The sequence below is a fragment of the Labrus mixtus genome, chromosome 13 (genome assembly GCF_963584025.1).
Source record: "Labrus mixtus chromosome 13, fLabMix1.1, whole genome shotgun sequence".
In the NCBI taxonomy this organism is placed as follows: domain Eukaryota; kingdom Metazoa; phylum Chordata; class Actinopteri; order Labriformes; family Labridae; genus Labrus; species Labrus mixtus.
This window is the reverse complement of record NC_083624.1, coordinates 9,563,519-9,590,897: the sequence shown is the minus strand read 5'-3', so window position 1 is coordinate 9,590,897 and position 27,379 is coordinate 9,563,519. Positions and strand designations below refer to the sequence as shown.

The 27,379-nt window shown below is 42.0% G+C and overlaps 2 protein-coding genes across 2 annotated transcripts; one reads left to right on the top strand and one right to left on the bottom strand.

Moving 5' to 3' along the window:
• The first annotated feature begins 307 nt into the window (after positions 1-307).
• Positions 308-10,040, top strand: dusp19a (dual specificity phosphatase 19a). The gene is made up of 5 exons (XM_061054668.1): positions 308-580; positions 2,408-2,649; positions 4,188-4,234; positions 4,430-4,582; positions 9,723-10,040. Exons 2-5 carry the CDS (start codon positions 2,427-2,429, stop codon positions 9,927-9,929), a joined length of 630 nt encoding a protein of 209 aa, XP_060910651.1. The 5' UTR covers positions 308-580; positions 2,408-2,426; the 3' UTR covers positions 9,930-10,040.
• A 4,840-nt stretch (positions 10,041-14,880) lies between these two features.
• LOC132986887 (cell division cycle protein 20 homolog) lies at positions 14,881-19,957 on the bottom strand. Its single transcript, XM_061053565.1, has 10 exons — positions 19,713-19,957; positions 19,306-19,448; positions 19,005-19,101; positions 18,784-18,909; positions 18,377-18,573; positions 17,301-17,395; positions 16,982-17,213; positions 16,724-16,849; positions 15,426-15,543; positions 14,881-15,338 (listed from the first exon to the last, which is right to left on the bottom strand). Exons 1-10 carry the CDS (start codon positions 19,903-19,905, stop codon positions 15,160-15,162), a joined length of 1,506 nt encoding a protein of 501 aa, XP_060909548.1. The 5' UTR covers positions 19,906-19,957; the 3' UTR covers positions 14,881-15,159.
• Positions 19,958-27,379: the final 7,422 nt, after the last annotated feature.

Genomic DNA, 27,379 nt, shown 5'->3' with positions numbered 1-27,379 from the left:
TACATTATCTAGGATTCTTGTCATTATTTATGAAGTTATTACATAGAAAAAAAGGATTGAATGTACTCTTTTTCCTTAAGTAAAATGTGAATCCAATAAAGGGGCCATACACTGTAAGTTAATGTTTATGACATCATGTAGTACTTTATTTATTTGATTAGAGTGATTTTTGTGCAGGTCTTTATTCTAAGTGCATGGATTTGTCACCATTGTAGAGCACTACAGTGACAGGCTGACAGACGGCAGGTTTCATGTTGCACAGCAGCACTTCAGCCTCCCCTCTTGCAGACTCAGTCCTCTCCACAGTTTAACTCAGAGAGGCCTGAAGCTGGTTAAACTGGGTCAACTCTGGACCTGGTCTAATGTGGACCTGGTTTGTCCAGCGTACAAAAAAAAAACCTGACCCAGAGTTTTCAAGTGTTTTCCTCCTCGACCGGAAGATGATAAAAGACGACCTTTGCTCCTTTTCTGCAAACTGAAGCGGATCACCTGCTCTGTGTCTGGAGTTTAAACTGCCATCAGCTGAACCAGAACCAGTCTGAGCAGAGGCCGGACCGAAGCTGAGCATCTGAAGAAACAGGTTTTTATCAAACAAAGAAAATTATACCAACTCTTAATAGACCTATTTATGTGGTTAGTTTGTTGTTTAATCCATGAGATATGAGCCTAGAGTGTCTTAATGTATCTGATTGGTAACTATAAGATACAATATTATGAATGACATTTACCTCATCCTGCAGAATAACAGCTGCAGAGCACATTCATGCGCTTATGGGGAATTGTTTTTGACCTTTTTCTCCCATTTGCATACTTTCTAAATCTAGCTAACTCTAGCTGTTTTCCCCAAAAACTGCATTCCCCAGCCTTAACTTGCATCTTCCAGTCGTGCATGCTTTAAAAGTGGCCAAGGAAACATTCACATATAAACTGCTAAAAGGATGTGGTTGGATACAGCTTAAACAACCTTAACATGTGTGAATGGCTATATCTAAATGAGTCCTTAAGGGTGCATTAAAAAACCCCAACATAGAATCCTTCAGGTGCTTTCAGATCACCGAAGATGCATGTTTATAGTGTTTGACAGAATACTATCATGCCACTGTCGAGAAGGATTTATTTATATATACAATTGCAGAGATTGCAGTGATATACAGCTGTAGGAGTTAGCATGTGCAGAAAGTCTTACAGAGATCATCAGCAGGATCTCGGTCTGAGTTCTTGGCTTGATGGAGAGCCAGAAAAAGACAAAGATGGATGTCACATGAGAACTTTAAGAGGATCTGATTAAAAGCTTTTCAGCATTCAAGCATTCACTACGGCATTCACTTCAAGCATTTCACCTTCCAGGGAAGGTGAAAAGAGAGGCTATATTTAGCAATCTTCTCCAACTTTAAAAAGCCAAAAGAAACACTTCACATGCTGCTCAAAGGAAACACATAGATTTTGTTTCTGAGGATGGATTTACCAAACAATAACCACCAAGGAAGAGGAGGAGAATTAATCAAGCCAAATCCAACATATTCTATCACGCCACTGCAGTACTTCATGATCTGAAGCTCAGCTGTAAACACGACCCTTAATGCAGAACATGTTATTCCTAAACGAACATATTAAAAATAATAGAGCTAAATAATGAGCTATGATGGAGTCTTAGAATATTTTTTAAGAGGGTCTTGGGGATTATTTTCCACTGGCCAAGATTTACATTTCGTTCTTAGGACAATTGGACATTGCAGGAAAGTAAAGAATAGTAGTGTTTTGAATAACAAAGTGTACGGGAACCCTAAGCGGAAATGCATGCATACATTTTATTTTGTTTTCCAATGTTAACGAGTAAATGTTGGTTTTCCTTCGAAGTCAACTCTTATCTTGTAACCTAAGAGGAGAACAACGTCGATGATAACCAATAGATTTATGTTGTTTCCTTGAGATCTCTATGTATTTATTTTGTTAACTTGGGATATCAACGCTGGTTTTCCTGTGATAGATCTCAGGAAAATGGCTGAACTTTTAGAATCAATGGAAAACAGGGTTGTTATCCTGAGGTACAAAGATAAGTTAGTTGATATCCTAAGAAAATGAAATTCACTGGTTATCATGGGAAAACAGAGATAAAAAAAAATGTCCCCTCTTGGCTTCTGTACAGAAGATATATCAAGCTTTAAAGATCACATTTTTTAACTAAAAGCAGCTTTAATCTGAAGAAAAAACCTCCTGTCCAACTTCATCTGCATAGCAATCAGTAAAAATACATATTAAACATCGTTTGAGGGGACTTTGGAGAACGATGTAAACACAATAGGACCCAGGATTGAACCCTGAGGAACACCACAGAAAAATACAACCTCTTATTTACAACATATTCATGTATTTGAAATTCATCTGATTACCTTTTAATCCTCCTAAGGTTCCAGTCTGGTCCAGTCATGCAGTCTCTGACAGAGGAGATCCAGAGTTTCCCTCGCACACGGCTCAGGAAGCAATGCACCCGTGTGACATCACTGAGCGGCCGCCGCATCATCGAGACCTGGAAGGGCTCCACGATCACCGTGGTTGAAGACCCCGTGCCCCCTGAGACGATGCTGGGATACGTCCCCGACACTTCCTGGGACGTGCAGGTTGGCATCGTCAAGCCCTTCCTGCTGCTGGGTGAGTGAACGTAACAGATAATTACTGACTAAGACCTGTGGGAGCCAACTAAAAGTCAAACTTCAGTATTTCAACTCAATGTTTGGAAAAAGGTGAAGAAACCTACCAAAAAGAAAATGGATTGAGAGGGACTTTGTCACTTACTGCACGTTTTATTTTGTGTCACACAACATTTTATTTTTTAAAAGACATTGTATGCCTTAAAGGCAGGGTTGATAATTTTAGAAAAACTAGCATGATTTTGAAAGTAGCATTCCCTTAGTGCTCCGTCTGAACCCCCTTTCCTCTGTGCTCCCTCAAAAGTCACGCCCCTCACCTACATGCACGAGTGCCATTTCTCCAGAAGCTGACCTCAGCTCATCTCTTGCATTGTGTAGAAACTACGTTGTCTCATGTCTCCATCATCTGTGACGTGCTTTGAGTGTGGAGGTAGAGAACGAGCAGGGAGACAGGGAGGCTTGTGATTGGTTCATCAGATTGGTACCTTGTGGCAGACGTTGGTCAAAGTTTTTACAGGCTTACACCTGATACAGATGACGGATTTTCTTTGTTCCTTTTTCAGAGAACATGAGTTATTAATTTCTGTCAGGACCTAAAGACAATTTCAACCAAAATCTTAAAAAGTGGATCTGGAGGAAATTACCAACCCTGTCTTTACATTTTTAAATCAAAGGTAATACTTCAAGACTTTTAAGGATCTTTATGTTTTAAAACATATACATCTGGACTACATGTAGCCAAAAGTTAATGTTTTCTTCACATTAAAATTTGTTTAGATAACTTGACCAGCTCTGCATTACACGCTGATCAAATCAACAGTGGTAAACTCTGGTTAACAAATAAGGTTGGGCCTCAATGAGGACTTCTTAAACATGAATTTCTCCTCATGAAGAAAGAAGACACTCCAAACGATTGGATTATTCCACCCCCTCCCCTCGGGAAGCGCTCCTGCCCTGGAAGTCACCTTCAGTCCGCCGACACGTTCAGCTCAGCTTCAGAGAAACCTGAGTCCAGACGTTGGTGCTGGTGGTGAAGAGGGGGAGGGGAGTACAGGGGGAGATGTGACCTATCAGGGCTCACCTGTTAGCAGGTGGAACATAAATGACCCTGTGACCTGCAGCAGACACTCTGCAGGAGGGACTCAGGTTAACTGTTTGGTTCAGCACTCTGGACAGCGACTTGATTAAAAACGAAGTCTAAACCATGACGACCAAAACAACAACATTAGAAAGCTTTGTTTGGCACTATATTATACAAAACAAAAACAAATTAACAAAATAAAAAAATCAATTCATTGTTCTAATTTTGCTCATAAAAGACTTCAATATTAAATTGTGTGTCTGTGTGTGTAAAGATATTCAGAGTTAAAATTGTTATTGTGTTTGTGTGTATCAACAAAACAACCAACAGAGCAGCTGAATGTTTTTTTTTTTAGCCTTATTTCCTGCAAAATTCTCTAAATCTGCTCAAAAAACAAAAAGTTTAATTCACATAAATGTGGTGTTTTGACTTTTATGGGTATGTGTTTGTGTGTACAGGTTCCCAAGATGCTGCCCATGACTTTAGCACTCTGAGAAAACACAAGGTGAGTCTCTTCAAACACCCATCAGCATCTTTAAATTAATCAATGTGTAAATTTAGAAAACCACACATGTGAAGATTGTTATATAAAGAGCTTATGATGCTGATTTTCATTTGTGTGATTGTGTGTATTTATCACTCACACTTTTTGATTGTTCTCTGTGACATATTAAAGATAAAGTCTCCTCCTCCTCTGCAGGTGTCTCACATCCTGAACGTGGCCTTCGGGGTGGAGAACGTGTTTCCTGATCTCTTCATCTATCGGACCGTCAGCATCATGGATCATCCAGACGCTGATATTCTGCTCCACATGAAGGACTGCTGTGACTTCATCCAGCAGGCTCGCAATGAAGTAACATGTTACTACCATTTAATGCAGATTATACTTTATTTATTTTGTATTTATCATTGCAGAAATGAATAGTGTGGTCTATAAAATCTATAACATCTTTGAAATTGAAGGTATTAATTTAAAGTAATAAAAACGATCCTCATGTTTAGAAGATAAAAACAAAGTTTGGAGGATTTCCTGGGAAATGGTAGAAAGCATTAATCACTCATTAAAACATAGGGAACATAGGGTTGAGGGAACATAGGACTGAGGGAACATAGGGAACATAGGGTTGAGGGAACATAGGACTGAGGGAACATAGGGCTGAGGAAACATAGGGAACATAGGGTTGAGGGACCATAAAGCTGAGGGAACATAGGGCTGAGGGAACATAGGGCAGTGGGAACCTAGGGCTGAGGGAACATAAGGTTGAGGGAACATACGGCTGAGGAAACCTATTGAGGGAACATAGGGTTGAGGGAACATAGGATTGAGGGAACATAGGGCTGAGGGAACATAAGGCTGAGGGAACAAAGGGCTGAGGGAACATAGGGTTGAGGGAACATAGGACTGAGGGAACATAGGGTTGAGGAAACATAAGTCTGAGGGAACATAGGGCTCAGGGAACATAGGGAACACAGGGCTGAGGGAACATAGGGTTGAGGGAACATAGGATTGAGGGAACATAAGGCTGAGGGAACATAGGGCTGAGGGAACCTAGGGCTGAGGGAACATAGCATTGAGGGAACACAAGGTTGAGGGAACATACGGCTGAGGGAACATAGGGCTGAGGGAACATAGCGTTGAGGGAACATAGGATTGAGAGAACATACGGCTGAGGGAACATAGGGCTGAGGGAACACAGGGTTGAGGTAACATAAGGCAGTGGGAACCTAGGGCTGAGGGAACATAGCGTTGAGGGAACATAGGGTTGAGGGAACACAGGGTTGAGGGAACATACGGCTGAGGGAACCTATTGAGGGAACATATTGAGGGAACATATGGGTTGATGGATATAGGGTTGAGGGAACATAAGGTTGATGGATATAGGGCTGAGGAAACGTAGGGCTGAGGGAATATAGGGCTGAGGGTACATAGGGCTGAGGGAATATAGGGCTGAGGGAACATAGCGTTGAGGGAACACAAGGTTGAGGGAACATACGGCTGAGGAAACCTATTGAGGGAACATAGGGTTGAGGGAACATAGGGTTGAGGGAACATAGGATTGAGGGAACATAGGGCTGAGGGAACATAAGGCTGAGGGAACAAAGGGCTGAGGTAACATAGGGTTGAGGGAACATAGGACTGAGGGAACATAGGGTTGAGGAAACATAGGGAACACAGGGCTGAGGGAACATAGCGTTGAGGGAACATAGGATTGAGGGAACATAAGGCTGAGGGAACATAGGGCTGAGGGAACCTAGGGCTGAGGGAACATAGCATTGAGGGAACACAAGGTTGAGGGAACATACGGCTGAGGGAACATAGGGCTGAGGGAACATAGCGTTGAGGGAACATAGGATTGAGGGAACATAAGGCTGAGGGAACATAGGGTCGAGGTAACATAGCGTTGAGGGAACATAGGATTGAGGGAACACAGGGCTGAGGGAACAAAGGGTTGAGGTAACATAAGGCAGTGGGAACCTAGGGCTGAGGGAACATAGCGTTGAGGGAACATAGGGTTGAGGGAACACAGAGTTGAGGGAACATACGGCTGAGGGAATCTATTGAAGGAACATAGGGTTGATGGATATAGGGTTGAGGGAACATAGGGTTGATGGATATAGGGCTGAGGAAACGTAGGGCTGAGGGAATATAGGGCTGAGGGTACATAGGGCTGAGGGAACATAGGGCTGAGGGAACATGGCGTTGAGGGAACACAAGGTTGAGGGAACATACGGCTGAGAGAACCTAGGGCTGAGGGAACATAGCGTTGAGGGAACATAGGATTGAGGGAACATAAGGCTGAGGGAACATAGGGCTGAGGGAACACAGGGTTGAGGGAACATAGGGTTGAGGGAACACAGGGTTGAGGGAACATACGGCTGAGGGAACCTATTGAGGGAACATAGGGTTGATGGATATAGGGTTGAGGGAACATAGGGTTGATGGATATAGGGCTGAGGAAACGTAGGGCTGAGGGAATATAGGGCTGAGGGTACATAGGGCTGAGGGTACATAGGGCTGAGGGAACATAGGGCTGAGGGATCATAGGGTTGAGGGAACATAGGGATGAGGAAACATAGAGCTGAGGTGTTATTAAGTATTGAACATTCATACAACCTTAGTGAGAGCCGCTCCACCTCAGTTAAACCAAACAACCCAATCAAGTCCAACAACAAGAAACAATCCCATGACAGCAAGGGATTATGGGAAGAAAAACACATGTTAGGGTCTTAAAATGAGGATGACCCATGTTGAAGTACCCCACCTCCCCCCACCACCACCACCACCTCCCCCTCCTCTGTTTTGAATAATAGATGTTTAGTTTTGTTCATGTTTTATTAAAGCGCACACAGATCAGATCTCAGTGTCATACAAGCTTTTAAAGGAGAAGCCTGCAGTTCACCTTAACATGATACCACACACACACACACACACACACACACACACACACACACACGCACACACACACACACACTCACACTCACACTCATTAGGCAGTCATTAGGGGTGTATGATTACGGGAAGTGTGTGTGTTCATTATGATATGTTTCTGAGGACTGTAAGGGGTAATTCCAGCCCTGATAATCAAACTGATGCTTTTTTTTTAAAAGCAGGGTCACATTACCCAGCAGGCCATCTGGCTGGAAAGCAATTCAGGTATGAACGCTGTCATGACAACGACAGCATCATGTGACTGAGCTTAGGGCTAAGGAACAGATACCGAAAGTGGGGGGCCATGCTAATTAGGTTTTGTACGTTTTCATCAACTTAACGAAACTTACAAATCAGGTATGAAAAAAAGAGACATCCTTAAATGTACATAATCATTTAAAAGTGACTTTAAGAAATACAGGGGTGATTGTTTTTTGGGTGGGGTGAAGATTTGGGTCCCACATTGCCTATAATTTTTTACATCAATATCCTTTACGTCCAGATGCCAGGATTTATTTGACATCAATGACATCATTATTTATTGATTCCAGTAGAAGTGGCTGAATGTTTGAGTCCAAGACAAATTTCCCCAAGGGGACAATAAAGTGTATCGTATGGTAATGTTGAGTAGGTCCTCAATAAAGCTGAACAGCAAACAGGTGCTCTTTGGGGTGGGGGAAAAAATAGGCTTGATGTGTGTACAGAGGCGCTGCTTGTCAACAGGCAAGACAGGCAACTGCTTGGGGCCCCAGACCAGTTAGGGGGCCCCAGAGGGAAGGAGAGAGAAGAGAAGTTTTTTCTTGCCATTGTAACTTTTGCTACTTTTTGCTGCTAAAGATTTTCTAAGGGACCCTGTCAGTTATGGGCCCTTAGAATCGTCCTAACTTTTCTCCCCCTTACAGCGCCCCTGCCTGTTGCTTAATGTTGTTGCAACTTTGCCAGTCAAGGTTATAACTTCATGGTTGTCATGTGCGATGGCGTCCTTGAACTGCTCCTACAGGGGGGGGAAATATTCTGAGGTCTGTATCTAATTATTTTAGTATTTGAGACAGCGCCTTACTGAATTTGATCCGCTTAAACAAACAGCCTGTTTGACGGAGCACTGCGACGTCTTTAAGCTCTCGTCTTCCTCCTCCTCCTCTTCTTTGAATGAACAGATTGACATTAATGAGCTCAGCGCTGCGTTCAGCCTGTTAGATACGCTGCTGTTGTGTAAACCCTCCATGTGAAGGAAAATAGAGGCTGTAATGGAGAAGCTAATGAGGCTCTCAAGACACTAATGAACAACACGTCTATTACCTAAAGAGCAAATTTGTGGTGTGGCTCATTGTCCTGCATGTCAGGGCATGAACGGCTCTGTCTGCTGGTAGGTAGAGCCCCCTGTTGGCCAGAGAGCGCCACTGCAACAGCGTCATGTTTTCTCTTTTTGGCTAAAGTCATGGATAATAGAAAAAGGTTGAAGAAAGAAAAATGAGGCGCCCTTTAAGGTTAGGGGACCGAGGTCAGATGGCTAATAAATAAACGACTGTCCTCATTACAAATAAAGTTCATTGTGAGGTAACTGAAAGTCCAGGGCACATGTCCTGACGAAGACTCAGTTAAATCGAAACGCTTAGACTAGACACGTCCTGCTAATAAAGGATTTTTATACTGCATCAGACTGGCTCGGACTTTCAGTTAAGACCGCCATTACCACATAAGAATTTTGTTTGTAATTAGGACAGTCATTTATTTGGTTTCTTTCGATCTTTTTAAAAGTAGGTTGAAGTTGTTGGAGGACGATGCGTCAGGTTGTAGATGCTTTGACTGATGACTTTCTGCTCTGTGACTCCCCTTGATCCCTACCCGTTGACCAGTTGTGATGTCAGCCTTGTTTTTGTTAGACACGCCCTTCACCTCCATGTTACCTGGCCAACAAACCAGCCCACCTTGCATGTGCCCTATCGGCTGATACACACATATGTGGAGGCATTTGATTGGTTGTCCCTACCTTTTTGATTTCTTTTTGCATTTCCTTCAATTGTGTACCTTCCCTATTTAAATGATGTTTGTTAATCTGTTTCTTGATGACCCTGATGAAGGCCACGAGCCGAAACGCATTAGCCATTTGTCAATAGCCCCCACTTTTTGGTGACAAAAAAGCAGTTAACACTATTCAGAGCAGCGGATTTTCGATAGACATGTGAAGCATGTGAGTCCGGTACCACACAATAGAATACAACTACGGAAGCCCCAAGCGGACATGCTCCAAACATTTTAAATTCCTCCATTTCCCTTTGATTACGATTGTTTTCCCCTCAGGATTGAACAAGATTATTGTCTTTTTTCTCTGAAAAACAAAGCTGGTTTTGAGACAGTAAAGCTTGCTATCTCCTGAAAACGGGAACTTTTTCTGGTGTCCAAGAAAATGTCCATTTTATGCTTTTAAACTCGAGAGATACGAGATAAATGTGTCTGAACATGGCCATTTCAAAATAAGATTTCTCTTTTATTCTCTTCTGCCCGAGAGGCTGAAATCAGTCACTGCAGCTTCAATAATACCTGTTTCCTGTTTCCTCTTTAGAAAGGCGTGGTGTTGGTCCACTGCAATGCCGGTGTTTCGCGGGCTCCTGCGGTGGTCATTGGCTGCCTGATGTCATGTGAGGGCCTGTCCTTTGACGCTGCTCTGTCATTGGTCAAATCAGCTCGTCCCGCCTCCTCGCCAAACCCAGGCTTCCTGGAACAGCTGAGGAAATACAAAACACCGATGGTGAACGGATCCAAACACTGAAGGAGGGAAAAGGAAACGTTCAGAATGAATCGGCAGTTTAAGAACTTAGTGATCTTAATGAGACTACAAGATTTTAGTGTTAGAATATTTCAGATATTTTTTATAGTGTAGTGAAAGTGAAAAGAGGATACATATAAATCAGATTTATTTCAAAATTTGCACAAACATCAGAAATGTATCGATGAGTTTGTCTAAAATCATTATTTCAGAAACAGTTTTCACACTCTTATAGATTTGTTTCTTTTTGTCTTATTTCAGAGAAAAAAGATTTCCGTTCTTGTAGTCTTGTGTGTTATTATTGACCATGTCCTCTTTGTGCCGTCTTTTTCAGTCGTTTATGTGTTTTGTCAAATAAAAGTTCTGCTTTTGAGGGAATTAATCCTCTGTATTTGACCTATCGTTTCTGTTTAAAGAGGACATATTATCCCGCTTTTCAAACAGTCCCCTGAGGTCTAAATGAAACATCTGTGCTGTGCTTTGGTCAAAATATAACATGAATCAAGCACCAGAGGAGGATTGTGACCCTGTATAAACCAGCTCTCTCACAACCTTCCTTTTTGGTGTGTGTGTCTCTTTAAATGCAATGAGCCCCCCCCCCCCCCCCCTGAGTTTTCCCCATAGACTTCACTCCTCTGTAGCGAGAATACAAATGGCAGACCTGCGCAAAAGTTTTGTTTTAGGCTGGGGGTGGAGTCCAGGGGTGGAGATATCAGGGGAGGGGAGGGGATTATTTTTTTTTTACCAGAATCCCACTGTGACATCACAAGGAGAGCAAATTTGAAACGGAGCATTTTTCTCTGTGTTGTAAGACTTGTGCAGACTACAAACAAAGGACTGGATGGGTTTATTTCACATTTTGTGGGTCAGTAGACACTCAGGTTACCCACATATATGTTCAAAAACACTGTAGAAGTGGATTTTTCAGGTTAGCCTTAAAAAATAACTGATAACCTGATTTCCAACTATATCCACTATCCTGTCTCTACAACAAAGGCACACAAATAAAATGCAAAATCATTAACTAAATCCTTAAAATGTGGACTATAACTAAAGGCATAAAGAACATACTGATCCTCCTTTCCTGAATGAACAATCCCTGTTTGAAGTGTTAGAGACCTCTGCACACTCTGAGAGAGAGAGGGAGAGGGAGAGTGAGGGAGAGTGAAGGGGGAGAGAGAGAGGGGGGAGAGAGAGAGAGAGGGGAGAGAGAGAGGACTCACACAGAGACAGACTGTCTGAGCAGCGTCTGGATGGCAGCATGACGAAGATGTCTCCCCAATATGTAAAGGAACAAAATTATACAGATTCATCCTTCAGCTTGGAGTCCGCCCCCTCCTCCTTCTCCTCCTCCTCCTCCCCCTGCTGACGATGGGCTCCTTCTGCTCGGCTCTGGACGGGAAGATGGCAGTGGTGACCATCACGCCATGTGGGGAGTCTCCTGTAAAGACTGTGACAGGTCAGGACCTTTTCTTTCACCATTGTTTATCTTGAAACTTTTAGACTGTAACAGCTTACTGTTTGAGCAGGATTTCATCATCAGTCACTTCCTTGTTATTCATTGTTTGCCCATGGAATATTATATTTTACGGAAACCCTAAGTGGACATACATCTATTCATTTTATTGGACTCGGCTTTCTCATAATAACGAGTACATTACAGTTGATTTGAGATCTCAAGATAACTTTGCAAAACCAGTGTTGTTATCCTGGGATAAGTCCAGATAATGGGAAAAAAAAATATCTAGCTCAACTATTTAATTTTAAACTTACTGCAGTTCCTCTAGTGTCCACTCGAGGCCGTCTCCTGCAGTGAGTCAATCCCCATAGTTAAAATGTCCAACTTTACAGCTGAAATAAAGATGTTTACATCCTGGTATAAAAACAGTTTTGGTCTCCAGAGCTTTCTCTTCATGACAACTGAATTTTTATACAACCCACCTGTTTACATTATAGTAAGGCTTAAAGTGATGTAGAATTAGGGGGCGTGGCCTCTTTGAGTGACAGGTAGGAGCTGTCTGCTAGGTGTCACCTCAGCTAATTCAGTCTCTGACCTTTAACCTCTGGGGCGTGTTTGTGCTGTTGGAGCTTTTTAGAGATTCTTTCATGTAAATATCAGACTAATAATAATCGTTCTGGCTGTGTGACATAATGTTTGAAATAATCAGTCTGCACTTCACACCTAGCTTTGATATCTTTGCATGCTAACCACTCCGTCTCTTCAAACTTCTGCCAAACAAAAAGGGTCGCTTTAAAAGGTTGCTAAACTGTAAGATGGTTGCAAACAAATCAGTGACAAACTGTTGTTCAGGTCTTATCATTTATACTGTCTGTATTTTGCTTTTTGTGCTGAATGTTGCTTGTTTAAGCCGAGCTTAGAGTAAATGCATGCACGTTTTATGTGTGTGTTATTCAGAGATTATTTGTTTTTAAAGATGTAAAATTATCATTAAGCGGTAGTCGAGTTAACAGTCCTGTTTTTATAAATTCAGCCGGATGAAAGTCTCATAATAACAACGAGTCTCTCCGCTCCGCTCGTGTTGTTCTACTTGTTTCCTCAAAAGCCTTTTGACAGACAAAGGCCTGAATACATTACTGAGACAAACACGTACACACACACACACACACACACACTTCTACAGCCGCCCACGTGTCATCTTTAATAATCTCTTAAGTGTTGCTGCTGATTATGAAGAACCAATTAACAGTAAATTAGCCAGCTGACCAATCAGACAGTCCGCTGTTGCCATGAGGTTTTATTTACAACCACAAGAGCGGCTCTGTGGGACAATATGTGCACACACAGACTGTGACACGACATACATCAACACACACTCTAGTTTACGGCCTGCCTCATTAACTCATCACACTTTTAGTCCTGAAGGGACAAACATCTGGTGAGACAGGCGTGTTTGAAAGTGGAGTATTTATCCCTTTAAGGGTCAAATATTAAATGTGTATGTGTGTGTTTCTGGGAGGAATCCTTTTTTAAGGAGTGCCTCGGTTGACAAAAAGAGGGTGATGAAGAGGGGCTTTATGTTTATCAAGAAATGAGTCCTATAAAATCTTAAATAAAGGTTTTTGTTATTAAAGAGCAGCGGTTCTTAACTGGTGGGTCGGGACCCAGCGGTAACCTCTGGTGTTGTAAATTTAAGCCAATGTGGAAGTGCAAAATCCTGCAGTTTGTCGAGTGTCCACTAGAGGCTGGCTCCGGAAACACCCGAAGTCACATACACCTGACAGACCAAAAATACGTTTTTACAGCATTAAGAAACATGTTTACAGCCTGGTACAAAAATACAAATAGGTCTGATTAGTTATTGTCATCATGGGCACACATTGTACGGGGGGGGGGATTTTTTTTTAAAACAGCTCAGTTTTGACTTCGAGAACAATACATGTTATCCATAGTTAGGCTTGTAGCTGACATGATTGACAGGTGGGCATGATGTAAGGGTTCGCCAAGAGTCTTATAACCCACCTCAGCTCCAGATCTCAGCCTATCGTTCAGTTGACTTAAAGTTAGGCTGAGACAGGATTTCCAACATGGTGGCTGCTGCCGATGAGTCTCCGGAGCCCCCTGCAGGAACAGATGGGTGACGTCACTCAGGCTTCAAACATTAATATTTATAATACTATGGTCGGGATCCAAAGGTGGGTGATGAATGTGTGCCTGGAGAAAAAGGATGTGAAAAATCGTTTCAAACATGTTTGTATTGTTCCACCTCTTTGTTCTATTTGTCCCTAATGACGGTGTGAAAACTCCACGAATTGACCTTAAAATACATCTGCGTGGTTGAAGAATTTCAGGAGTGTGAGATATGAGTTTAAATAAAATAATCAGCCATATATTTCCGGAATCCATTTTAACAGCAATGACATTTAGATAATGAAGGTTTCTACTTGCCCCCCCCCTTGTGTTGACTTTAAGTTATATTTTTAAGTTCCATTGTTGCTTTTATCAGATGGGACAGCTGACGAGAGACGGGAAATGTCGGGAGGGGAGGGTAAGGGATGTCTTGCAGCAAAGGGTCTATATTCTACAGCCTCTGTACATGATGTGCGCGACATAACCGCTAGGCTATACTGCCCTACAAAGGCAAAAGACCTTAACTCGCCAGAGTGTAGAACTGAGAAAAATGACTTTAAAGTCTTTTTGTTGTCCAGCCAAATGAGTTGCAGGCAGAATATTGGAAATGTGGCAATTCTTTCTTTTTAATCAGGTTATTAATGTTCATAAAAATATCAAACATTAACATTAACAGTTAATGTACTCTGCCTTTGCATTGCCTGTACAATAATACAGGCTCGTGCCAAGGCAAAAGGCAGTAACTTCCATTTGATATTGTATTTCACTTAGTTGCATGGTTAAAATAACACAACCAACACTATTTCTTTACTACACTTTAGTCAAGCTACTGTGTGTGTCAGAAGTGCTTGATGACAGATATTAAAGCAACTCCACTGCAGTAAAACAGTAACTTCACTTTGATCCGCAGCAAAACAAAGGCAGAAGACCTTAACTCAGTTTGAGCATTCCTGAATGCTGCAATACAAAAGCAAAGACCCTTATAAGTGAAGTTACTGGACTCTGCATTGGTTTCTCGAGGGCTTTTGGAAGTTAAGGCAAATACAAACTACTATTTTCTCAAAAGAACAGCACAATTGACTCAAGATATCTGTCCACATGATAAAGCACATCTGTAATGTTCCAAAAATGACAAAAAGTCATTTTTGAAAAAATTGAAGTTACTGCCTTTTGCCTTTGTAGGGCAGTATACAACACCCCTTGTGTGCACTGTCCTCTCTCCCAAAGTGTAGTTTGTGCAAATGATCACAAATTAATTTTAAAAAACCAAAGGAGAGGAAATCAACATGTCCTTTTGTCCCAATGCTCTGTAATGTAATCTTTTGTCCAAACGCAGAAAAGAAATGACTACTTTTGGATGACACCGATGTTTGAGTCAAAAAGGATTTTAATGGAACACAAAACCAGTTTCAGACTTAACTATGGTCAAAGTAAAGATAAAACTACTGTGGTTTGGCTGTCTTGAGAACAGATCACTCATTGAGATAAATATTAAAAGGTTTGAACTGAGCTCTACAACAGCATACCATGTTAAAACTTTAACTTTATTGAAGATTATTACAAAACATTTGCACAAAGCTCATTCAATGATTGGAACAGAGTTCATGGATAAAATGGTCCTCAAAGTGAAGACGGGATAAACAGTTATCTGATAGACTGATGGATGACGCTGCTGGTGGGTTTGAGCATCCTCTCTTTGGCCTTCTTCTTCACGGGATCCACCTCGAAGCACTTCCACAGACGGATCGTCTCGTCACCTGCGACGGTCGCGATCGTAGAGCAGTCGGGGCTCATAGTCAGACTCAGAACTCTATCCTCGTGGCCTTAAACAGGAAGCAGTTTCACTTTTAGAATAGCCTTCATAAATACCACTGGATGTTGATACAGACAAAACAAATGAAGTACTATACCGTTGAGCTCTGCGACCTTGGTGAGCGACGGATACTTCCAGATGACGACGTTGTTGTGAGCGTAGCCGTGAGCGGAGACCAGCTCTTTGTAGTTTGGAGCAAAAACCAGTGACGAGATCTAAAAGCAAAGATGCGAGTGATTTAGGCAAAGATCTGTGCCGTCTCAAACTGCTCAAATCAACCATTTTTAAAGTCCCACATTTCACACTTATTACCAACAAGATAGTTTTGAAGGTTTAAAGAGTTTGTTTGCTGTTTTCAGAGCTAATCTCTGTCAGTGGTAGAGTCTGAGAGAGAAACAAAACAAAAAAAACCCTATGGTCGTTACAGCTGATAAAACGTTTTCTTGTCTCCGTCCGCTTAAATTACAAACTCACTCCTAACCTACGACACAGAAAATGCATCAAATATAAAAGCAGAGGACGTCATGTAACTATTGAAAGTTCTTTTATGACTTGTTATTGAGATGTATTTATTTGAGCACTGGGCAAGAATGAGGCTGCAATGCGTCCTGGTACTTGCAGGCACTGCTAGCCTGACTCCACAGAAAGAAGAAAGCTTTCTGAGTCAGTACATCTCTCACTGTAGCTCCAGAACAACCTGAGAAGTGTTTGATTGAGGAAGCAGAGAGCGCTGATATTAGCCGTATAAGACCTTCAAATTCATACACAGTGGCCTCTCTAATCCCAGGAAAATCTAGTTTAGCCACTGTTGGCTGGCCAGTACTTGGGCAGGCCGTCGGCTTAATTCCATTGTACTTCATTAAGGAGAATAATGGCTCTGTCACATTTTTAATAGAACACAAGTTTGGATGGTGGGTCAGTGTGGGCCCCACTGTGGCCTTTGACTTAAATTCTATCATTAAAATAGTTTAAGTGAACAATATGTAACTCTGACACCTAGTGTTTAAAATGGGTACTGCAGTCCAAATTAAAAACATGAGGGCTGTCTCCCCCCACCCCCTCCTCTTTAGAGTCGATGCTCACGCAGGTTGCCATGTGGTGGACACTGAAGCTTCAGTGTTTATCCAGCTCTGCATCGGTCTGTAAACCTTTCTGTGTTCTAACCTCTCTCCATTTTTCAAAAGCATCTCCAATATTGAGCCTAGTTTGAGCACGTTGCTACTCTGAGTTGATTTCATGTTCACACTAAGATTGATTTAAAGTATGAGGGGTTTTCAGAAGTTCATTAAAAGTATTCATGAGGTGATATTTACACCTAGATATACTATGAGCCATGAATTATTTGGAGAAAACAGACAAATCTTTGTAAAATTAGACATTAAACATTGTAGTTACCTGCGACTGCGTGTCCAGTGAGCTGATGCAGGAGCCGCTGTTTACGTTCCAGATCTTAATGTGGCGGTCACTGGTCCCGCCTCCTGATGCCAGGATATTTGGTTGCCATGAACACCATGCCAAAGCCTAGAATAATAATAATGAGATATTAAAACGTGATTTCAGATTTGAAACCTTCTTAGGAAGAACGTGTGAGGTGTGTTCAAGAAGCAGAATCATCTGGAAGAATAGAACAGCTTCTGGCATGACATCACTCACCTTAACAGCTCCTTGGTGTTCACTCCAGCAGCGCACCGGTTGGCTGGGGTTCCCGCCCTCCTGCACGCGTGGCCACACACACACCTGGTTGTCGTTTCCTCCGCTGGCCAGGTATCGACCATCAGGCGACCACGTCAGCCCGCACACCTCCTGAGAGTGACCGGTGAGCGTGCCGATGTGATGCTCCGCCACCCGCACGTCGTGATGGTGGATGTGTCCGGATCTGGAGCCACTGCGAGGAGAGAAGCGTTAACTTCCAGTCACACAAATACGCAGGCGTGTGTGAGTGTTTTTGTATCAGACACGAAGAGGACTTTACCTGGAGAGAACGTGCTCGTTCCAGCTCAGACTTCCCACTCGGGAGGTGTGGCTCGTCATGCTGCGTAAACGCTTCTGAAGGTCGACATCCCACAGCTGACGAGACAAAAACGGTTGTGAAATTTTTGGATAATTTCATACATAATGATATTGTTTGTTTAAAACAATATAATCTGTTACTCTGTGGCTTTGGTACTTTTCAAAACTATCAACCATTAGTCCTATTTTTAACCCAAACTTGTGGTGAGAGAAAGAGACAGCAGAGGTCGTTCAGCTCGAAACATACTGACTTTTTGCGCCTTTTGGAGTCTCAAAAAGCTGCAAGAATTACATTTGTACTGTATACCTTACAGCGCTGTTAACTGGTTTCTAATAACAAAGAAGTGGAATACTTAATTCATAAGACAGGTGTGTAGGAGAGGAATGAATCCACACAAACAATGTGTAGTTTTCCTGCAGCTTTTTATATTAAGATATTTCCCAAAATTCAGCATCTAGGGCATCAATTTTTGTTTCCTTCATATCAGAACGGGTGTCAATATCATTTTTTTTAAAACCAGAATCATATCTTTGTTTAACATTTTGGTATCATGACAATTGTGGTCCCATTACAAACAAAGGGCAGATGTGTCCTTTAAAATTAAGGCATTTGCTCTTGCTGTGTTCATCTCATCTGATTCAAAGGATGTAGACTTAGCGAAGAAGCCGGCCAAAAAGAAGAAGCTGGGAGCTAAGCTGCTCAGTTCGTCTGCTAGGATTCATGGAGCCAAATTATCTGCTAAGCCATTTTATAAAAACACTTGAGCCAAATTTAGTCACAACATTGAAAAAGTATTGTTTATCCAAACATCTTTGGCATCAGGGAGGCTGCAAACTGAAAAGTTGTCCTTGTCAAGTGCTGGGTTTCAATCACAGTATCTTTCTACATCCTGTTGTGAAAAAAAGCAGTCAAGCTAAAAGCTGTTCTGGCTACTCTGACCAACAGTCCTCAGCAGACCATTTTAAAGGGTCTAAAGACAAGCCAATAGTTGTTGTGGGACTTTGATGGTTTCAGACAGGCCCTGGCGTCACACTGACCTGAACGTTGCAGTCGCTGGTTCCGATGGCGAGGTAGCTCCCCTCTTTGGTCCAGGACAGAGAGCAGATGTAGTCCTCCTCGCTCTCCAACTTCATGAGCAGAGTGATGTCACCCTGAGAGGCGTCCCACAGGTACACACTGTTATGAAGAGCCACGGCCAGAGTATTTCTACTGCTCCAGTCAAACAGATTCAAATCTGGAAAAGAAAGGATCATACTCAAGTTAGCTGGAAGTGTACGGATAAACACAGGAGCAACAGAACGACAGGCTGTAACCATAGCAAAGTGAATCTCCAAATGACAAATTATTTTTAAATTGTGCCGACTCGCCCTCTTTCAGGAGGGGAATGTGAAACCACCTCTCTCGAATCAAACTTTAAAAACTTCTCTATAAGATGAAGACTTACAGAAATCGTTTCGAAGCTCAGGGGCGTCCAGGATTCTGTCTGGTGTTGAAGAAATATATCTTGTCTTTTTCACAGAAGCAGGAGTCGTACCCTGACTGTAGAGAACTTTCAGGTTGTTCTGATAGCCTGTAAATTAGATGAAAGAATTCTCAGGAATTAAAAACAAATCCTCACTTTCTATATTTGTTCAAGACTCTAGCTTGGCATACAAACACACTCACCCTCGGGAGCATTCAGCGGCTTCCCCCCAAGGTGCAGGATTTTTGCGTCCTCCATGTTGAATCCATTCAGTGACTTCGACCACGCCTTCTGGCTTTCCTTTGAAAACAGAACCAATGAGTCATTAAAATATATCCTGCAGACTTCGCAAATATGTTGCCACAGTATTTGAGCAACTTAAGACAGTTCTCCCTCTCTTTCTCTTACAGCCGGTTTTGTTTAAAATAAGAAAAAAACCTCAGGTGGCACACGTGCTATCGAAAAGTATTGATCATTGTCAGATTTTTTTTAGGAATAACTCACTGCTGTTCCTGATGCGCTGTTGGCGTCCACAGGCTCGTTCTCCTTAGTAAGCAGAAAACTCGCCACGTCCATCTGTTTGCTGTTTCTGGTAGGGATGAAGCGGTCACCTCCCATCTTGGAGGGTGTTTGCTTTTTACTTTTACCTGTTTGACAACCAAAAATTAACCTCAAATTATCTAGTTACACCCACAAAGACAAACCATAGAGTAGGGATATAGCTATACAATCAAAACTTGATACACAGACAAAAATACACATTACATTATTGCAATACTCTTTTTAACCAAGCAGAAGTGCTACCTGTTTTTTAATTCAGCTGGGACTTACACGTTTAAATGTTACAGCACCAATGTGATCAAGTTAAATAACACACAAATAAATAAATTCGGGTGGGTTTCACACGTTACCTGGTGTTTTGCTCGGCGTTTTTGACACGCTCTGGGACGTGTTAATGGATTTTCCCGGTGATAAACCGCCCAGGACGGAGCTGCTGCTGGAGGAGCTGGCCTTCCTCTGCCACCTCGCCATGGGAGCGTTTGTGATGGGCATGTCCAGCTTCAGGATGCTGTGGATGTCGTTCTCAAAACCAAACTGCGCCATTTTATTCAGGTCTGCACACACCACCTGTTCATCAGGACAAATCAAAGTTCGTGAAGTGTCTAACAGTGAAGGGCTGACATTACCCTGTGAACTAGTAACAGTTGAGTCAAAAAGAGGGCTAGGTGTTCCCGTTTGTAGAGTGACCGTGCTAGATGGTGGCTTTCAGCCCAATGCGTCTTTTGATGGGGTACTTAGAAACAGCTCCTGAAAACGGAGTGTCCTCGAAAATGTCTGTTTGTATAGTTTTCCCATTAAAAACTTTGACGTGGTTATCACGAAAAAAGAAAAACAGGACTTTTCCCGTTTCTTAAACGTGTCACAAGATACTACAACCACAGGCGCATTCGGCTGAAAGTCACCAGATAACACGGTCACTCGTTCAACCGAAACACTAGGCGACGTACGCTAATGCTAACGAACAGATTTGACTTCACTTTAACAGCTCATGTGACGTTAAAATGTCTTCTTTGTAGGAATGTAGTCACATTTGCTTAAATATATTTGCTTTAAGATTATCATAGTTATGCTTGTTGTGGTATGGTGTCGGCTAACAAACGAAGCTTACCATAAATTAACCTAAACGAACACGTTACTATTTACGTACACAAAAATAAAACGAGCTCAAGTTGGCATTTATCGCATAGCCTACTTTGATACTTCACTTCCAAAGTAAAAGCAAAGTAAAAATGACAATTTTCAAGGTAAGAAAATACAAAATCTTCTTACCACTTCCGATAAACAGGAATCTCCACCGAGCGTTTTCTCTCTCTGTCGTTTAAATTTCGTTTCGACGATGACGTCACGCCCAGTTCCCTAAAGCGCGTCTGTGATTGGCTTGTTCAAGGAGCAGCCGTTAAAAACTGGTGGATTGCCAGGGCAACGTTTTCCTATGCGTTGATGCGATTGGTGGAGCGTGCTTCTCTTCTTCTTCTTCTACTGCTTCTTCTTGAGTAGGTTACTGGCGGGTGACATATAGCGTTTGAAGAGATTGGGAAGACTCGGAAAACGGGCCATAGTTACATATCGTTTTTTTTTTAAGTTTGTAATGTTTTGACATTTATTTTTTTGTAAAGGGAGACTCTTCATAGGATATGTGCATGAAAAGCACTACCTCTCCCTGTTTTGGTCTCTTTCTTTGTTGGCTTTCTTTTAGTCTTTTATGATCTTTATTAAAAAAAAAAAAAAAATGATGTTGATGTTGAGGTTTTCAGAGCTGATCTAACCAGCAGAGGGAGACATTTACACATTTAATCTTCTTTATTTTCCTTTGTAATTTATCCTTTTGTCTTTGATTTTTATTTCTGTGATTTTTTTTTTAATTCTCTCTGAGAGCTCTGCAGATATTCTGTAAGGACCCCTCTTCATACCAGTGTCAGAAACACGAACAGACAGTGTTAGACATCTTCTCAAACAAAGACGCAATGCAAAAAACATCATTCAATTTCTGAATGTCCCTCTAAATATCAAAGGTCAGAGGAGTAAAATGAAAAGTAAAGTAACTCAAACGTCACATGAAAGCACAAAGCTTCCTGTTCGCTGCTCTGTTGCAGCTGTGGATCCTTTTTAATTTTAGCTCCATTTATTTTGGGTGCTTTGTCTATTTTTAGGTCTGACGTCTCGGGGAAATTACGAGCTGAGGTCAGTTTTGTGTGGAAAATTAGACAGTGGAGCGAGGGAGGAGTACAATGAGGAGGGATCATTCTCACCAGTGACACGACTCGTTATACCTGTGACCTCTAAAGTACACAATCATCACCTTTGTTGATGTTCATTTCCATTCTAACTGTACAGTCATTTCATCAAAGAGACACTTTAAACCTTCAATAGCTGAAATGTTTACATGGTCAAAAACTTTTTGTTTTCTTTCTTTCTAATTCAGGGGACTCTCTACAGCCAATCAAAGCAGTGAGTCGGCCGCAGCGTCCAATCAGGAACAGGTGCAGCATCAGGAGGCGTGTCCTCGGACATACTAATAACTGCAGTGTCAAGAGCTCCAAGACATGGTAAACACTTCTCATATTTCTGTTGAGATGCCGTGATTCAGTGATTCAAATTGATTAGTCTACTAGCATTTTTTTAAATTTTAGATCTACCGCAACGTTTCCGATTTTGTGTTTGGATCATAATTTACTGTTTGGGACCTTTAGTGTCCCCTGAACTGGAGATTAGAATTTCCTCTTTTGGTAGCTGGTTTGATGTGTGTGCTCTGAAACAAGAAGCTGTTTGTTTGTTTATTTGTTTGTTGATTCAGAGCCGACATCATGATGAGGATTGGTGTCAGGCTTTTAGCCACTTCCTATTTAAGATGTCATGTCTATTTCAGCGAACTGTTTGCCTGATGAAGGTCTAGGACTGAAACGTTGTCACTAAATGTTTGTTTTCAAGCTAGACAGGAGTTAACCTTTCAGTTTTTGATGGACGCATTGCTCTATATTTGATATCTATAGTTATGAAATGGATGTGCAAAGGATTATTGTTCTCTTTTCTTTATAATGAACAAAAATTGCAGCAAACCGCTGCTCACGTTGCAAATGTTATGTTGAGAGTGTGTCCGAGTTTTCCTGCAGTGTTTGATGGACTCATTTCTCTCCCTCTCTACTTTACGATACTATCGATCATTACGATATCAGAGATTGTGTCGTTTTAAAACATGTTCTGAAGTATCAACGATTGTAAAACATGACTACTCCTACCCACACATGCGCACACTGATGGTAGAGGCTGCTGTGTAAAGAGACATCAGTATTAACTAATCCACTCACTCACATTCACACACCGATGACGAAGCAGCGGGAGCAACTCGGGGTGAAGTGTCTTGCCCAAAGGACACATCAGACCTTCGGGTTGAGAGACGACCGACTCTACCAACTGAGCCACAGCCGCCTCCTGTACAATAAAAGTCTGTTGTGCAGCATCTTCATACACAACAGTTGTTTACATGTTAATTGGACACATTTGACTCATGAAAAAAAAAAATCTATTCTGTGTGATTGACAGCTCTGCACGGCTTACAAAGATTGCTGAAATATTTGAATGACAAGTATTTAAGAAACATGAAGCTGCCACCTCCAGTGATTGGCATTCTGCGACTGCATCTTCTCATCTACTGTACCATCACTCTGACATGTAAGACTCTCAGTCAGTGGCTCTCGTGTTTGGGGTCTTTTATCAGCTCACTGCATGTGAAGAGAAGACGGGGTTACTCTCGGGGAGGTGTAGTGTGGAGGAGTACAGGTGAGAGAGAGGAGTGAATGTAGCATTCAGCAGCGTAACTGTTTCTAACACTCCTCACTGCAGCTCCACCTGTCAGACAGATGGAGTGTGAATCGGGGTGACGTGGATGTGTCGGGTCTTTTTGATGCAATGAGACAGCCTGTAGCTTCTGCAGAGATCAGAGGGGGATTTAGGTTGTCAAAATGTTTGATACTTCTATACTTCTCGATACCACATGTTGTGAAATGATACAATCTCTGTTATTTTAATGATCGATAGTATCCAAAAGTACCAAAGCTTTAAAAAAGACTACATCTGTTTTACAACACTGGTTCAAAGAAGAGGAATGAATCCAATTTAAAAAATGCACAACAAACGTCTGCAGAGTCAAATAACAAAAAAAACATGTTTTTGTGTAATTTAAGCCCGACTCAGACTGTGGGATAATGAAGACGTTTTTAGGTCTGATTCCTCCTTCCATGAAATCGCAGATTGTTCCCGACTTGAGGCTGCTCGGAACCGATAATCAGTTAATTTGGAAAATGAAATGAAAGATGTTCCTGAAGGTGTACTAAAACCTTCCCACAGAGATATTTTAGTGGATAGCTGTCCTTACTTTCTCACCTTTCCATTATTTGCAGAAGATTGTTTTGCAGACTTATCCCACTGTCCTTTATTTTATCACCTGTTGTAACCTTCTAAAAAAACAGAGCATCTTTAGATCTCTTCTGACGTGTAACAGCTGTCAATCAATGTGCTTAAAGTTGAGTACATGCAGGGGGCACTTGTGGAAAAGTGGTTAGTGCTACAGAGGCTGTAATCCTCCAAGCGGGCGGATTTAGAGCGAGAGAGAATGAATCTAAGATAAGAGTGGATTCCTGTTCCTGAAGTTACAGGATTTTCTTCTGTAATCTAAAATTGGAAAAACATCTCTCAGACTCTTTTTATCTAAAGACCTGTGGACAGAACGTTTCTACAAAACATTTCCTTTTCTGTCTCACAAAGTTATTCAGCTGCCGAGCGAGCTTTTAATAATGCACCTGCAGACATTACTGAGTGTCTAGGTGACAAACTGGATTCTGATATTTAGCTTGAATTTTAAATGACAGAAAAGTATTTATCCCTCAAGAGAGATTCTTGTGCAAAGGATCAGTAAACTTGTAAAACAGTGGTATACACCTCTCTATACACATCAACACTTAAACAGACATCCATTTAGATTGTCTGCAAAAACTACAGAGTGAGGTGCCATCAGACTGAAACAAACTAACAAACCAATTTTTCGCAGGAAGAACTGCATCATGCAACCTTCAAATTTGACTCTCTGCAAGTTGACCAACTCCCTGGGAATCCATCCATCCATCCACCCCCCTATTATCTAAACCGCTTATTCTGTTCAGGGTGGCGGGGGCTGGAGCCGATCCCAGCTGTCATTGGGCGAGGCGAGACACAGTGTTACACTTATAGAGACAGACAAATGTTCACGCTCACACTCAAACCTCTGGGCAATTTAGACTCACCAGTTAACCTAACGAGCATGTCTTCAGACTTGAAGTCAGAAACCCCTTGTCCAACCAGAAGCCTCCCCACTGTGCTTACCCCTCTGCATCACTGTGCAACCCTTCCCTGGGAACAACAACTTAATAATAGTTCTTTTGAAAGATTTAAACTTCTAGTCCTCCAATAGTTTCTATGTCCACCTTTGGTGTGGATGTGGGATAAAGACAGTGGCTACAGCTCTCCTGTGGAGGCGCTAGGGAGCGACTTTTTACACTGAGCATCTCTGTAACCTACTGTTCAAGAGGCCTTATCGAGCTTTTGATGGCACAGATGCAACTTAAGCAAATCAACTCTGTTGGGCACATCAGTTCAGCAGTTTCTTTCAGGAGAAGTCAAAGGGGCTTCTCCTTGTGCGGGATGGGGCGTCTTTAGCACCAACATATAACTTTCCACCTCAGAATACAAGTTTCAAAGGTCGATCTAATCGGACAATAACATTCAACAGGGACAATGGCGTCTCTCATTTTCACAGAGCGCCCTGATCGCCTGTTCACTGCGCTATGTAACTTTGGAAAAGGGTCAAGTTCATCTTGCGAGAAGTTCACACAGCAGCCTTCAGCTATAAAGCAGCCATTAGCCCGTCGCTGTACTGTTTGATACGATGACTGAGGCTAAGAAACAGACGAGAGGTGATGGGTGAAGCTAGGAAGGAGAAAGGTCTTTCATCTTTTATCCAACCTTTTGTATAAATGATACAAAAACCAAACTGTTGTTCATATTTTCCTTTCATTTTCTGTTTGTGTGTATTTTGAGTTATTTTTCATCGAGCAGCAGGGTTGGAGTAAGGATGATAAGCCGCTCGTAAATCAATAGTTTAACGGACTGAAGCTGTGAAGATGAAGGAACAGAAAACAAAAACAAAGCTCTCCTATATGGATGCAGGTAACCATGGCAACAACACTTGTGTTTGATGTTCTGTGACCTCCCCTGACTGTGAGTCAAAAATGACTACAAAGAAAAAATGGCTTTAAAGAAAAGTCATAAATGGTTTACGTTCAAAGGAAACTCGGCTCCGTTGTTGTTTTTCATAAATCTTATTCTTTTACAACCGAATAAAAAAAGTCAGGGAGGTGAACAGATGAAAACTGGAAGAGCTGAACCTTTCTCCATGGAGCAGTAGATTATTAACCACCCGATGAAGAAGGTGACACCTCACCTGTTTATTGATTCCACCAGGAACATGTTTGTTTGTTTGTTTGTTTGTTTATTGATTGATTTTTTGGAATGAAAATGTAAATGAGCATCACTAATGCAGAGTCAAAGCCCGAAGAAGAGTCCTAATGAACCTGTGAAATCAGAAGTCTGGAGGTGTAAAGTCCACCCTAAACTCTACGTGTGGACGAGGTTGGTTGGCAATTGAAGGTGTGTCAGTGTTTGGTTACCATGGAGACGTACGGTTTGTTTTGACTAGTTGAGCGTGACGTCCAAACTAACCCAATTATGGTCACAGAAATTACGTTTTAACTCGATGTGACCAATCAGTGAGCAGCATATGAAATATGTCATAACAAGCCAGACAGCAACACCCAGAGTTGAAAAATTAAATTGAGTCCCAAATCCTGCAGTTCCTGGAGTGTCCACTAGAGGCTGTCTCCCCTCGAGCCTCATGTTAAAAATGTCCATCTTTACAGCAGAAATAAACATGTTTACATCCTGGTACAGTCTGAATCTTTCTACAACCCACCTGTTAACATTAAAGCTTAAAGTGATGTAGAATTAGGGGGCGTGGCCTCTTTGAGTGACAGGTGGGAGCTGCTAGCTGTCTGCTGGGTGTCACCTCAGCTAATTCCGTTTTGACCTTCTTAACCTCTGGGTCCTGTTTGTGCTGTTGGAGCCTTTCAGAGATGATTTCATGTAAATATCAGACAAGTTATCTTGCTGTTATCTCTGTGTGTGATCACCACAGCTGGCTCATGGGCTCGTTCAGTGCTTGTCAAACATTGATTTATTTGTTTCAGGCTGTGCATGGATTCAGGTTTGTTGTTGCTTTTTTATCTTGATCTTCTTCTGCCAGTTTTATTTTTCTTGTTCAACATTAATCTCTCCTCCTCAGAGGATGAACCCTTCAGAATTTCACGGCAAAATGTGCTTTTTCTTTTTAACACCATCCTCAGGATAAACACAACTTGAACTCTTTTACTTTCCCCTTTAACACAGTGTTGGTCTGCTCTGCTCTTCCGTGTGCTGTTAGTGTAATGACCTCTGCAGCCTGTTGGGGGCAGCAGGAGGACTGATGAATGACTGCTTGTGCCACTTGAGTGGAGAGGTAGTGTGACTCTCGTTTTCAGGACTATTACATCATCATTGTCTAAAAACCACACATACTCATGCACACGCACACACACACACACACACACACACACAAACATAGATGATCCCTCTCTGTCATGCAAACACAAGTCTCAGCACTGCACACACACACACACACACACACACACACACACACGTACTCTCACACACACACACACACACATAGGCTTCAGATGCATGGAGTGGGGGGGGGGTAAGATTGAGATGCCTGTTTGCATTTGAACGGAGCGTAAAGTTATGTTTGTTTGAATTGGGGAGGAGGGTAAGCAGGAGGAGAGGAGGATTCCATCACTCTTAGCAACCGTTATTGAGTTACCACGGAAACGCTCTGCAATGTTCTCTGCTTCTCCCCTGTCCTCCCTCTCTCTCTCTCTTTCTCTCTCTCTCCTTC